The 12513-nt window shown below is 39.5% G+C and overlaps 1 protein-coding gene across 4 annotated transcripts in view; it reads left to right on the top strand.

Moving 5' to 3' along the window:
* Positions 1-12513, top strand: part of Hmcn1 (hemicentin 1) — a 431153-nt gene that overhangs the window by 129427 nt on the left and 289213 nt on the right. For all 4 annotated transcript variants that reach the window (XR_387184.4, XM_006529757.4, XM_006529758.4 and 1 more), the window contains exons 3-4: positions 3849-4007; positions 4965-5087. Coding sequence is in view for 3 of the 4 variants with exons in the window: in XM_006529757.4 (XP_006529820.1) it covers positions 3849-4007; positions 4965-5087 (282 nt within the window). In the remaining variant the exon portion in view is untranslated. The remainder of the gene's footprint in view (positions 1-3848; positions 4008-4964; positions 5088-12513) is intronic.

Raw genomic sequence — 12513 nt, 5'->3', positions numbered from 1 at the left:
AATTCTTTTATAGGTGTCTTGCTGGTCATTTGTTATTTAAAATTGTTAGGACACCAAATTAAGGTGCCAGAGAGAGGTTTAGTATGGATTTTACATCAATTTATTTTGGAAAAAGGAAAAACTCATTTTTTTTCCTTTAAGAAAACCGTATGTACAATGAAATAATTTCCCTGAGCAGGGCTCACACGAACTTAAAAAGACGGAGAGACCAGAGCAGCAAACTGCAGGGCCTATGCTGGTCTGCACCAGTTCTTTGGGGCTTTCAGCTTAATATTTGTGTGGGATTCCCGAGTGAGAATGGGTGGGTCTCTGATTCTTGTGTCGGCTCTTGTGGCTCTTTTCCTTGCACTGGGTTGCCCGGTCCAGCCTTGATGCAATGTTTCTTACTTCATCTTACTATATTTTATTTTGTCATGTTTGGTTGCTATAGCTTAGAGAGACAGAGAGGGAGTGATCTGGCAGAGAGAGGAAGTGGAGAAGAACTGGGAAGGATATTGTTTGAGAAAATAATCTATTTTCATTAAAATAAACAGGGGGAAAAGGAATGTGGAAAAACTATGGTCTGCATGTTTCCTCTTTATCTCTCATGGTACTTATCAAACTTTTTCTGATATTAAGTCTTTTAATAAAATGTTTACAATATCTAATACAAAAAATAAATTACATCCACACAGCTTAAATTAGTGCCCCAGCCGCAGCCCATTATAGCGTACCCACTTCTTGTTCTCTCTTCTCTTGGGTGACAGAGAGCTGTGCTTGATGCCACAGGGCAAGGAAAGAGCTAGCTTAAAAATCAAAGCATGGTTTCTACTGAATGTGTAATGCTTCCACCCCACTGCAAGACAGCAAACCTATAAATTAACCTGTTATTACGTTGCAGTTCATCTGTGTATCCACAAAAACAAGTGTGTAAGAAACGATGTTAGCACATTAGCTCCACTTCATCAAGTGAAACCAGCAAGGGGCTTCTGGGAACTATGTCACTTCCAGCACGTGCCATGGAGAGAGGATTGCTTTCTACTGCATAGAGAAACACATGCTGATTGAATAAAATACAAGTAACCGAATAGGAGGGAAAACTGTGAGTTGAGGGAGGGCTGTCTGAACACAGTCTAACACTGGAGTCGACTAGGAGAAGTCTGAGTGCTTGTGAGAAAACACCAGGAAAACAAGAGTCTTGTGATCCCAGTTTCTTCCAAACATGAAATGACTCTCAGCATGTATTTTTGTGCTCCTCCCGGGAGTAGCGGCTAGGAATGAGTTTATTTCAGAGTATTCATTACAACAGGCTATTGTTATGTGTTTATACTCCTCTATGAAAAACACCATGTTTTTGCCATGTATGATGAATATAAATTGTCTGATGCTCTGAATAGAGTTGGCTACTGAATGAAAAAAGAAAACAATGAAAAAATTTTCATAATTTTATGAATTACTACTTAGTATTTACTTTTAATTTTCAGTTAGATAAAAGCAGGAAGATATTAAAGATACTATACCCCTTGGTGATATAGTGGCTTTGTTACTTAAAACAATTTATAATTAATGTATGTTATTCCAATATAATTGGTGTATGGAAATGTGAAAGTCAGAGAAATTTTTATTTTATTATAAAAATGTCCTTATATCCAGAGCAGAAAAATTAAACTATAAGTATATTCTGATGCATGTGACTCAAAATATTTCCTTTAGTAGATATTCCTAACTTTTCTGACTGCCCTGAGATTTTTCCATTAGTTCTTACAGAAAAGCCAAAACAGTTATTTTGAAGAGTATGACATGAGGAAAGTTGAAGCTTTATACAGGGAACAGCTTTTCTTTGTAATTGTGGCTGGGCAACTGGAGCTGTGTGAATTCATCATCTCTCTGCAGTATTGTTTATTAGCTGATATTAAGCCTCATATAGGTGAAGTTCAGTGTTTCACAAAGGAGTTTTCTACACAACAAGCAGGTGTTTCCAGTACCTAGAAAAGCATTGTTTACTTTATAAAGTTTTATTAATATGGCTTCTCCATTCAAATTTAGAGGTCGGAAAGGTAGGGGTTCCTTTTGAGTACAGGTTGTGCTTTAGAGACACATTCAGGTTTTTGTTGTTGTTGTTGTTGTTTTTTAATTGGGTATTTATTTCATTTACATTTCCAATGCTATCCCAAAAGTCCCCCCTACACCCCCACCCACTCCCCTACCCACCCACTCCCACTTCTTGGCCCTGGCATTCCCCTGTACTGAGGCATATAAAGTTTGCACGACTAATGGGCCTCTCTTACCACTGATGGCCGACTAGGCCATTTTCTGATTCATATGCAGCTAGAGACACAAGCTCCGGGGAGGTACTGGTTAGTTCATAATGTTGTTCCACCTATAGGGTTGCAGATCCCTTTAGCTCCTTGGGTACTTTCTCTAGCTCCTCCATTGGGGGCCCTGTGATCCATCCAATAGCTGACTGTGAGCATCCACTACTGTGTTTGCTAGGCCCCGGCATAGTCTCACAAGAGACAGCTCTATCTGGGTCCTTTCAGCAAAATCTTGCTAGTGTATGCAATGGTGTCAGCGTTTGGAAACTGATTATGGGATGGATACCCGGATATGCCAGTCTCTAGATGGTCCATCCTTTCGTCACAGGTCCAAACTTTGTCTCTGTAACTCCTTCCATGTGTGTTTTGTTCCCAATTCTAAGAAGGGGCAAAGTGTCCACACTTTGGTCTTCGTTCTTCTTGAGTTTCATGCGTTTAGCAAATTGTATCTTATATCTTGACTATCCTAAGTTTCTGGGCTAATATCCACTTATCAGTGAGTACATATTGTATGAGTTTCTTTGTGATTGGGTTACCTCATCAGGATGATGCCCTCCAGGTCCATCCATTTGCCTAGGAATTTCATAAATTCATTCTTTTTAATAGCTGAGTAGTACTCCATTGTGTAAATGTACTACATTTTCTGTTTTAAGATGGCTTTGAGCTCTAGGAGGATCTTCCTGTTTTGAATCCACCTGGAATAGTTTAAAGGCTGCTCCTGGTAACATTGAGGAATGCTTAAGTCAAAAGGTGTATCTGCTACTGATCTAGGTTATTAAGTCTTCCTATGTGTGTATCCCTGGGGATCTGATGTTTGGCCTACCTACAAACAGAGCTCTCTTTCTGCTCGGAAGTAACAGATGATAGTTAATATCTCCACTAAATTATATTTCTGTGGCTCTGTATTGTGTATGAAATTATTCAACAAACACTGTGTAACTGGTGCGTTATATTGTGGGCTACCATCAAGTATACAACGTAAGACATATGTGGAGAGTGTGTTTCGTTTAAGATTTTAAATATACAGTAGGAATCTAAAAATTTTGAGACCCCAGAATACCCATTATAAAAGAAAACTGACTGCTCATAAAATAATTCTTGTCTCAGATATCAGGTAATGACACAAGTAGTGAGAATTTCTCACTTCTCAACCGTACACTCATTCAAGGTCATTTATGTCACTAAGAACCACACAGATACTGTTATATAAAGGAAAACATATCAAGTGCCATTAGGACAAAGCCTTTAGAGTGTATTTAAAGAATGATCGGACCACAGAAAAAGAACAACTTTGAAAGAGGAGAGGGCATGTTATCTCAGCCTTGGGGAGAACAACATTCATCCACATAAATATAAATTTTGGATACCATATCAATTTATAGTTCTTTCATCCTCTCCTCACCAAGGTGATTAATCTAGAAGCAAACCAACAGAAAATAAAAGTAAAGAATGATTGTCTGTTTTTTTAAAATCCTAAAGTAAGTGGACCAACCTAAATGGACAAAGAAACCCATTTCTTCCACAAATGATTTCATCTTGCTTTCTGTTCAACAGGGAGGTGGTGACTGTCCAGAAATGAGCATCGGGGCTATAAAGATTGCCTTGGAAATCTCTCTTCCTGGGTCCTTCATCTATGTTTTCACTGATGCACGATCCAAGGATTATCGGCTCACCCATGAGGTGCTGCAGCTTATCCAACAGAAACAATCTCAGGTAAGTAGACAGCATCCCCAGACATGCTTGTCTGAATAAGCATGGGAGGTTGCTTATCTCTTTCGATTATTCTGTGTGTGATCTATAGCAAGAGTCATAACCATCTGACCGTGTATGTGTAAAATGTACATACCATCTTATTTGAATGTAGTAAAATTCATACTTATCAACAGCATATTGATACTTTGGCTTTGAATACAATGAAGAAATGATTGCAGATTAATTAAAGTACTTATTAGCATCTTATCATACTTGTTATGTCTGTACTTTAAATGCTACTATCTATGGGGAGTCTTCTCTGAGTTAGTCATCCAGTAGTATCAGATAGTTTTTGCCATGTAACAAAACTCAATGATTTATAGCATAGCATTTCACCTTTCCCAGGTTAGCACACTCTGGTTTACCTAGGCTAGTGATGGTTCTTATGCATCTAGGAATATTGAGGTAGTGGGCTTTGAGTATATTGACTTTTCTTCCCCTACTGGTTTCTTTTGAGATTAAGGAGGTCAATTTAGGCAGGCCCTTTTCCCGGCCATGGCACAAACACTGGAGACTGAGCGGAAATGCAAAGGTCTTGTGAGTTGAAGCACATAACTTGTAGAATGACTCTTGTGCCTCATGCCATATGGCCAAACTCAGATCCAGAGACACATTATAAACAATACATTTTTAATAAGAAGATCTTCAAAATTCTTTGCAAGTGCATAGATGCATGACAAGATGAGGAATTGAGGCCACTGTTTAAAAGTAGCATAGTTGTGTTCTTCTTTCCATAGCCAAACTTGTCCTGAAATATAAGCAACTATGTTCCTGTGCAGGCCCAGCGTATAGGCCTAATAACTAAACTGTATGCTAACATTCGACTTGCTTAGTAATGTGCTAGCAAATAATAAATGCTAATAAATGTATTTGTCTTCTGGACATCCTTCAACCTCTCTTCTGTTTTACAAATCTCAGGTGGTATTTGTGCTCACTGGAGACTGTGATGACAGGAATCATATTGGATATAAAGTCTATGAAGAAATTGCCTCTACAAGTTCTGGTCAAGTGTTCCATCTGGACAAAAAGCAAGTGAATGAGGTCAGTTTGGTAAAGTTGATCTAGTTGTTTTTGTTACTTTGTAAAAGTCAGCTAGGCCACTCTAACTGTGATAACTCTGGTGTCCAAAAGAGTTATAACCTGCAGATTTTATCCTTAAGCTTCGCAAGGGTCGGTTACAGCAGCAATGTGAAGAAACGAATTCATTTGGTATTAATTTTCAGATTGAATAATGTTATAGCAACAAGTCATGTGAGCACAGAGGTGAAAACTTCACTTAGTTTAATAAAATCGTTTTGTATTAAATGTTTAATTCAATGTGAATATTCAATGTGTGTATCTAGTGAGTAAATTTCAGGTAACAGGTCAAATGAAGCTTGATCTATTATTGAAGTTGAATGTGAGAAAATGAATTAACAAACACGATTCCAGTCAGATTTCCCATCCAATGTTAAGAGCTAAAATCTATGACCCATAACTGTATAATTAGGAAAATGGTTGAAAACAAAATCTATAATTCATAGTAAGAAAAATATATTGTTTGAAATTGGTCTTATCCTTATGATTTCTCTTTCTTTCCAACTATTATTTTGCATTGGCTACACTTGTGGTAATAGCATTTTAGTTACCTATTAGTTAATTAAATTATTTAGTTTAAAAACTTACCGGAACAATGATAAAGTGTGAAGAAAGTATTATTCACATTTAATTTATTTAGTCTTTAGGCCTATACAGATCTACTGACTTTGTGACAGATTTCTCTGTGTCTTGAACAAAATAATCAATAGTTCTCCTATAATTGAAACACTATATCACAGTGGAATGAATAGAAAATTATAACTTTCCAGAAGAAACGATTTTGTAAAAATACCTTTATCAACTACTTACATGATAAACCTGGATGCTTACTTTAATCTAAAACTTTTCTTCGAAGAAATATCTGTTGAGAGGGCAATAATGACTTGAGCCCATGCTATGTCCCCTTTAGAGATTCATACATGCCTGAACAATGCCTAGCAACTGCGAGGTGATCCCTAACAATTAATTTGGGGAAAAATGTGTTTCAAGCAGAAGGTGGAAGCCTGAGGAGAAACTTAGAAAAGAGCGCCAGGCTCTCAGGATCTGGGCTTCTTGTCTCTCCCAACACTTTAGCAGGATGAGAAAGGCCTGAAAGAGATGAACAGCTTGCAGGTTGCCTTGGCACACATTCAGGATCTCCTGCAAGGGGTGTAGCTGAGTTACATTGTTCTCTCTTGTATGGGATGAGGAGACTATAGCTGCAGACTTGCTAAGACTGTGAGCCAGCCCTGATGATGATGATGCCTTATGCAGACAGAAGGAGACAGCAGCAGATCCATTGCCCAGTGATCATGGTGGGTCATAGCTAAAGGTACTGGGGAAGAAAAGACATCAGAAAACTTAGCATGAGCACTTAGGACTCTGGGAAGGACAGGATCTCTGTCCTGTTGGTAAGCAGTCAGACACGATGTAGGGACTGGGAAAACGAGAAGAGCCATGGGATTTTCAACAGCTGAGTCCCAGAACACAGAGGGCAAAAAGTCATCTCACTGGTTTATTAATTTTGTTTCCCAGAACATTAATTGCTATTTGGATCTTTAAATTGTGTTATGGTAGGACCAGAATTTTTTTTTTAAAGTTAAGATTGCCCCTTTAAATGTAATGTACTTTCTTTATTATAAAATAGAGTTCGATAATGGCAGGGATGAGTCTTGGCTTCTGTCAGTCAGTGCATCTCCAATCCCTTGGCTGATTAATTTAGGAAAAGATAGAATGTCTTTTCTTACTGTGGACCAGTAAGACTCAAAGACATTTTGGGTAGGGGTAACTTGGAGAAATTCTCTGCTCCTAGATCTTGTCCTGTATACTCATAAATATGATCTGAGGCTGGCAGCTTGATACGAGTTTGACAATAAAACAGCTGTGAAGGCTATTGAGCAGCTCAGAAAGCCCAGTCTCCCTGTTCAGTCTTCTAACATCTTTTAATGCTAAATGTCTGCAGTTGCAGAGATGTTACTTTCCTTAGACCAAGTGAGTAGTCAGTTACATCCAAATGAAGGAATCTCGAGTTCTACAGTTCTTTGTGACATGAGCTCTGTGAGGTCTAACCAGGCCTTGTTTATAAAATGAAGATAATAGAATTTCTATTTCAGGAGGCCATTATGCCTTTAAGTGGGATAATGCAGGGAAAATATTCTATACAAGGTACTGTACAGAGTATGAACTGAATAACACAGACCGGTATTGTGATGCCCCCCCACCCCCATCCTATAGGCTCATATATTTAAATATATGTCATTGAGGAGTGGAACTATTTGAGAAGGTTTAGGAGGTGTGGACTTGTTGTCATGGAATTATATCACTGGGGGTGGGCTTTGAGATTTCAAAAGCCCATGGTAGGTCCAGTTCTTTCCTGCTGCCTGTGTATCAGAATGGAAGCTCTCAGCCATTGCTCTAGCACTATGTGTACCTCCATGCTTCCCATCATGATGATAATAGACTAAATCTCTGAAACTATAAGCAATTAAATTCTTTCTTTTATAAGAGTTGCTGTGGTTGCAGTGTCTTGGCAATAGGACTGAGACAGGGACTCTAACCCTGGGAAACTTCTTTTTTACCTTTGCACAGAGGGCTTTGTGCCACCGTGTATGCTGGAGGACAGGTGGGGAAATAACCCTGAGTGGGAGGATCCAAAAAGAGCTGGGCAGTTTTATTTCTTCTTGTTTATAAGTAAAGAAATTGTGAAGGTTTCCTGAAACTGTCTAAATCAGTATATACCATAAAGAAAGGCAGCAGAATGGAAGATTTGTTAATAGGAAGCATTGTAGCACTGGCCATATAGGACTTGCAAAAATTTGAGATTGTAACCTAGTAATTTTTCTTTTTCAATTGTTCTAAATTCTTTTATTCCATAGATGCTATAAATTTTGACAGAAATGGATGGTTTCGTACTATGTACATATTTAATAAACACAAAACCCCAGGCATTAAAACCTTCCATTTTATTCCTGAAATTTTTTTCATGTACTCATTCTAAAGGAGAATTAAGACTATTGTGCATCTGCCTTCATCACTCAGTGAACCAGTTTTATAACATGGTGGGAGTACAGCTTCAGTAAACTGGAAGGTTTTTATTTTCCTTTCTTTCATGGGGATATATGGAAGAACTAGGTATCTTTCATCTACATTTAACATAAAAGGAAATCCAAAGTGGAATCCTTTGGCTGAACACCAGTGATCTGTAAATCACCGTGTGGTGGCTTTGGTGTCGTGAAAACAGAAGTTAAGATACAAATCTTTGCTCACCTTTGAAGACAGAACAGGGGCCATATTTTACTGTGCTATTCCATTTACTTGGAATCTGAGAGGCTGCCCGTTTAATCAATGCTTGCTTTGATATAATAAAATGTCTAAGGCTGTATGCTGTGTCAGAGAAGCAAGAAAGAAGTATGCATTGTTATTAGATCATTGGCCTGCTTTGACTTCCCAACCTTATTCCATATTTCCCACAGTCATGTCCTCTAGCATCCTTGTATATCCACACTAAATATGTCTTCCTGAACATCTCAGCTTGGTGGATTTCTCCCATTCTAACAAGTGTTAGTAGCCCTGCAGATGTTATCTCTTACTGACAGGGTCATCAGTAACTATTGCAGCAAAGGACACATGACTTACTCAAAGGGACCAAAGGATGTTGAATGAATGTCAGTTTACAACACTTTGGGCAAGCCTAAGGTCAGTCATTGAGCAATGATGACGGATGTAGCAAGAAGCATCTACCTATGTCCTCCCTGAGTCTGAAGAGGAGGAAGAAGGCGCTCATAACATTACTCAGTGAAGACAGAGGCCTGGGATAGGCCAGCTGAAGCCCTGTACTAGAAGGCAGAATTCAGGGGTCCTGTCTACACTGTATAAGATCAGCAATCCAGGGTATGGGGATAGGAGAACGATTTTTCTGAAGGGACAAGATGCAGAACAAACAGTACTGTATAGTAGGTAGCCTTTCAGGCTTTGGACCATGGTTCATATCTCAGGCATGGGACTTTAAATGACTTATGCAATTTTCTATGTTTCAACTGTATTTTTTAATTATAAAATGAGAACATGTCATACTTAAACTACAGGCTTTTTCAGATTAAAATATATAAATAAGTGTTAATAGGTTTTTAAAAAATTTACTGATGCATTTTAGCCCAAATATACTAGTAATATTAGTTTTACAGTGATTTGTCCTAAACCAAAGGAATATACATTGTGTATGGTGCCTTTGGGGTCTTAGAACCAAATGAAGCTGGCTTTGAATGCTCTTTCTGCCTTTGGCTAAGATACCTCTCTGAAACAACTTCATAGATCATCTCTGGGGTTATGTCCCTTCATGTAAACAGGGTGCAACCATTGCCCCATAGGACTATTGTAAAGATAAAAGAAAATGAGGAATGTTTGTAGTGAGCTACACAGAACCCTATGGAAATGGAAACAACCACCTAGCCTAGAAGTCTTTAAAGACAAGGGTTTCTCCTTTGTTCAAGAGGGCATCTGTGGGTCGCTCAGATGACACCATTACCCTATAGAGCCATCAGAATGACTGTTACTTGGGTAGCATCATCCGTCCTGATAAATGCCTAAAGGGCATTTAGAACTACTAAGAATTCCGTAAGGCTCTTGAACTCTTGTACTTACCTTGCATTTAAAATTTGCCTTACTTTTTATCATGGTTAGTAATAAAACTGCTAAGAGATGAAGAATTTAACGTGTTTACTTAAGAATAATAACATCAATGATAGTAATAATAACCCTAATAGAGGGATTAATACGTCCTGTGCACTCTTTCAATCACTGTTTGAGCCTCGGAAGCTCTGGGACGAATAAAGCCCAGATTTCCTGGAGTCAGTGCCTGTGGGTGCAGCTCTGAGAGGACAGGAACATGGGCCAGCTACAGACAATCTGTAAGAGAGGTGAGGTGAAGGGCTGGAGGTACATCATGGAGCTGAGTTGGATGGGTCTGTGGGTTTCTGTGGTGGGCAACAGAAACGAAGATCCTCTGTTCTCACTGTATCATGAACTCGGGGACCTGTCCTTAAAGATAACATTGCCCCCGTTCCAACTGAGGAATATCCAATTTCCCATTGGAGGACAATGACGATCCATGAAAAGTCCAGCAGCCTAGCAACTGAGTGCATCACCGGTTAGAGATCATCTGGTTTAGTTTTCCCTGCTGGGTCTACACTCATTTTTCTAGTACCTAGACTAGAAAAGCTATAAACTTTTGTGGAGTATGATCTTAGCACAGCCCTTTCTTGCTATTTTGGCCGACAGCTACTTTTGACCAGCATGTGGAAGAGCTCGCTGCCTATGGGCTTAATTATGAGAACTGTTCAGAGTTTTGGACAACTGGTGATGTGAAATGAGGTGTCTACTACTTTGTTCTTCCCTACTCTGAACTCCAGATAGCATGTCAGAATATAACCTCACTGTTGACCCTGGAAATAAGTAGAAATGAGTGTTTCCCTCTGAAAGTTGAAAACATACCAGAGACAGCTCTAACATTCTAGAAAGTGACCGGGAATGTGTAGAGACAATGTGAACATGTTTCCAGCAACCTGTCTTTGAATTCACCTAATTAAATGTCAAAAGGAAAGTGCGAAGCTCAGAGCTCACATATTAAAGTGATGTAGATACTATGTCCACACTCACAAACACACCAGAAAGGAGCAGCTACCTAATGCCAATGTAATGCTTTCCCTGGTCCTCTGTTGTGCCCAGGTTGACATGTGTTTGGGACCCTTGTTTTAGGAACACATGTTCCAGAGTTTTTATTGGTCACTGATATGTTTAAATAAAGCCACATGTAAGTTGTGTTACCATTTGTTTAGTTTGAACAAAAATTAAAGTCAATAATTTATGACTAAAAGTATTCACTGATTTTTTTTTTTTTTTTTTTTTTTTGGGTTTTCTAGACAGGGTTTCTCTGTGTAGCCCTGGCTGTCCTGGAACTTACTTTGTAGACCAGGCTGGCCTGGAACTCAGAAATCCGCCTGCCTCTGCCTCCCAAGTGTTGGGATCAAAGGTGTGTGCCACCACTGCCCGGCTGAAATTTTTTCTTTTTTTTTTTTTTTTTTTTTTTCCATTTTTTATTAGGTATTTAGCTCATTTACATTTCCAATGCTATACCAAAAGACCCCCTTACCCACCCACCCCCACTCCCCTACCCACCCACTCCCCCCCTTTGGCCCTGGCGTTCCCCTGTACCGGGGCACACAAAGTCTGCGTGTCCAATGGGCCTCTCTTTCCAGTGATGGCCGACTAGGCCATCTTTTGATACATATGCAGCTAGAGTCAAGAGCTCAGGGGTACTGGTTAGTTCATAATGTTGTTCCACCTATAGGGTTGAAGATCCCTTTAGCTCCTTGGGTACTTTCTCTAGCTCCTCCATTGGGAGCCCTGTGATCCATCCATTAGCTGACTGTGAGCATCCACTTCTGTGTTTGCTAGGCCCCGGCATAGTCTCACAAGAGACAGCTACATCTGGGTCCTTTCAGTAAAATCTTGCTAGTGTATGCAATGGTGTCAGCATTTGGAAGCTGATTATGGGGTGGATCCCTGGATATGGCAGTCTCTACATGGTCCATCCTTTCATCTCAGCTCCATACTTTGTTTCTGTAACTCCTTCCATGGGTGTTTTGTTCCCACTTCTAAGGAGGGGCATAGTGTCCACACTTCAGTCTTCATTTTTCTTGAGTTTCATGTGTTTAGGAAATTGTATCTTATATCGTGGGTATCCTAGGTTTTGGGCTAGTATCCACTTATCAGTGAGTACATATTGTGTGAGTTCCTTTGTGATTGTGTTACCTCACTCAGGATGATGCTCTCCAGGTCCATCCATTTGGCTAGGAATTTCATAAATTCATTCTTTTTAATAGCTGAGTAGTACTCCATTGTGTAGATGTACCACATTTTCTGTATCCATTCCTCTGTTGAGGGGCATCTGGGTTCTTTCCAGTTTCTGGCTATTATAAATAAGGCTGCTATGAACATAGTGGAGCATGTGTCCTTCTTACCAGTTGGGGCTTCTTCTGGATATATGCCCAGGAGAGGTATTGCTGGATCCTCCGGTAGTACTATGTCCAATTTTCTGAGGAACCGCCAGACTGATTTCCAGAGTGGTTGTACAAGCCTGCAATCCCACCAACAATGGAGGAGTGTTCCTCTTTCTCCACATCCTCGCCAGCATCTGCTGTCACCTGAATTTTTGATCTTAGCCATTCTGACTGGTGTGAGGTGGAATCTCAGAGTTGTTTTGATTTGCATTTCCCTGATGATTAAGGATGTTGAACATTTTTTCAGGTGCTTCTCTGCCATTCGGTATTCCTCAGGTGAGAATTCTTTGTTCAGTTCTGAGCCCCATTTTTTAAGGGGGTTATTTGATTTTCTGAGGTCCACCTTCTTGAGT

This window comes from Mus musculus, chromosome 1 (genome assembly GCF_000001635.26).
Source record: "Mus musculus strain C57BL/6J chromosome 1, GRCm38.p6 C57BL/6J".
NCBI lineage: Eukaryota > Metazoa > Chordata > Mammalia > Rodentia > Muridae > Mus > Mus musculus.
Note: the sequence above shows the minus strand (reverse complement) of the source record. Positions and strands in the feature narration are given on the sequence as shown.